General features: G+C 39.5%; 1 protein-coding gene across 1 annotated transcript; it reads left to right on the plus strand.

Annotated features, from left to right (window-relative positions):
* Positions 1 to 1,181: 1,181 nt before the first annotated feature.
* On the plus strand, positions 1,182 to 1,732 carry LOC103679852 (olfactory receptor 6C2-like; the record flags this gene model as incomplete). The annotated part of the gene is made up of 1 exon (XM_008709384.1): positions 1,182 to 1,732. A coding segment is annotated over exon 1 (492 nt), but the record flags the coding sequence as incomplete, so codon positions are not given.
* Between the last annotated feature and the right edge of the window lie 6 nt (positions 1,733 to 1,738).

Raw genomic sequence — 1,738 nt, forward strand, 5'->3', positions numbered from 1 at the left:
AAATTTATAAGGATGGTGATTTTTTAGTTTTTAAGAATATCCACACCTAATAACCAGGTTGATCTATTCTCCGTGTCATAGTTAACCCTCGTTAAGTACTAATGCTTGATTATAACTGTTCTTTGGGGAAATTAGCACAGGCCGAGTCTATCCTTGGGCCAGAGTGCTGAGGAGCAATGCCAGGGGCAGCAATGATTAGTGGCATTCCCAAGGGATGGAAATACAGCAAAGAAGTCATCAACTCCTTACCCAGGTGGTATTCCCTTATGTCTGCCCATCTCGAAGGATCCAGATTTTATGTTATTAACGGAGATGGCAAGTGGCCTTAGAAGGCATTTGGAAGCTCAAATATCTATGTGTAAATTACAGAACCCCAATATGCATCATGGAAGCCTCTGGGAAGGACATCAGGACATCCCACTTGTCAATATTCTGGGAAGGCTTCGGATGGGTGGGATGCGAGACAATAGATGGATGTTGAAACAGGAATTCAGGAAGGAAACAAAAACAGAGGCTGGTCAAACTGATACAAGGGAGGGACAGAGACTAGAATATTTCAGCCAATTATAAAAGAACAGCAAAGAAGAAATTCTAGAGGAATATGGGACTCAAGAAATTTCATGGTAACTCTGTAATACTGCTCCCAGTTCACCCACACAGTAGTGGCTTTTCCAGGATGTTGGGGAGATTAAGAAATTATTTGAAGGGAGCAAGTGTTACAAAGCATGCAAAATAATACAACTAAGCCACCGGTGGTATTATATTATGATAGGGTATGAGAATGATTTGCTGATATGCTGTCCTGACAGGTGGGGAAATAAAAATTGTATACATATTTTCTTTTCTTTATTAACATTTATGGATCTCCTTCTCTACACTGAGGACCAGAGATACCATGATGACTGCCCTAATCTCAGGGGACTGTGAAATCCCTGTGACATTTTTCTATCTACTTTAAAACTGGTCCTGTAACTGGAGTGGAAATGAAACTTCAGAGGGATATTTTCTATAAACCACACTCTGAAGACCAAGGTAAAGCAGAGTCCAGAGAAATGAAGCACGATGCAATCACTTCCACATCAGATTATTGACAATCAAACGAAAGTTTAAAAATGTGCTTCTGCTAGCTTTCTGGACTACTTTTCTTTACATAGCTTATTGAACTATTATTTTTATGTTCTGTTCCTCAGATTCAAGGTTTGTAGTTTATTAATACAGACTCATATATCTGAAGACGGTGATGAAAAATCATTCTGCAATAACATTCATCCTCCTAGGATTAACAGATGACCCACAGCTACAGGTTTTTCTCTCAGTATTTCTGTTTTTCACCTACATTTTCACTGTCGCTGGAAATCTAATCATTATCCTCCTCACTCTATTAGACTCTCACCTCAAAACACCCATGTACTTTTTCCTTCGGAATTTTTCCATCTTAGAAATAATATTTACAACTGTCTGTGTTCCTCGATTCCTGTACAGTCTGACAACTGGGGACAAAAGTGTTACCTATAATGCATGTGCCATCCAATTATTTTTTATCATCCTCATTGGAGCAACAGAATTTTTTCTTCTAACCGCCATGTGCTATGACCGCTATGTAGCTATCTGCAAGCCCTTGCACTACACTACCATCATGAATGAAAGGGTATGCACCATTCTCGTCCTTTGCTGTTGGCTGATTGGGTTAATTGTCGTACTCCTACCACTTAGCCTGGTAGTTCAGCTAAATTTCTGT

The sequence above is a fragment of the Ursus maritimus genome, unplaced genomic scaffold, assembly GCF_017311325.1.
Source record: "Ursus maritimus isolate PB19 unplaced genomic scaffold, ASM1731132v1 scaffold_1763, whole genome shotgun sequence".
Classification (NCBI taxonomy): Eukaryota; Metazoa; Chordata; class Mammalia; order Carnivora; family Ursidae; genus Ursus; species Ursus maritimus.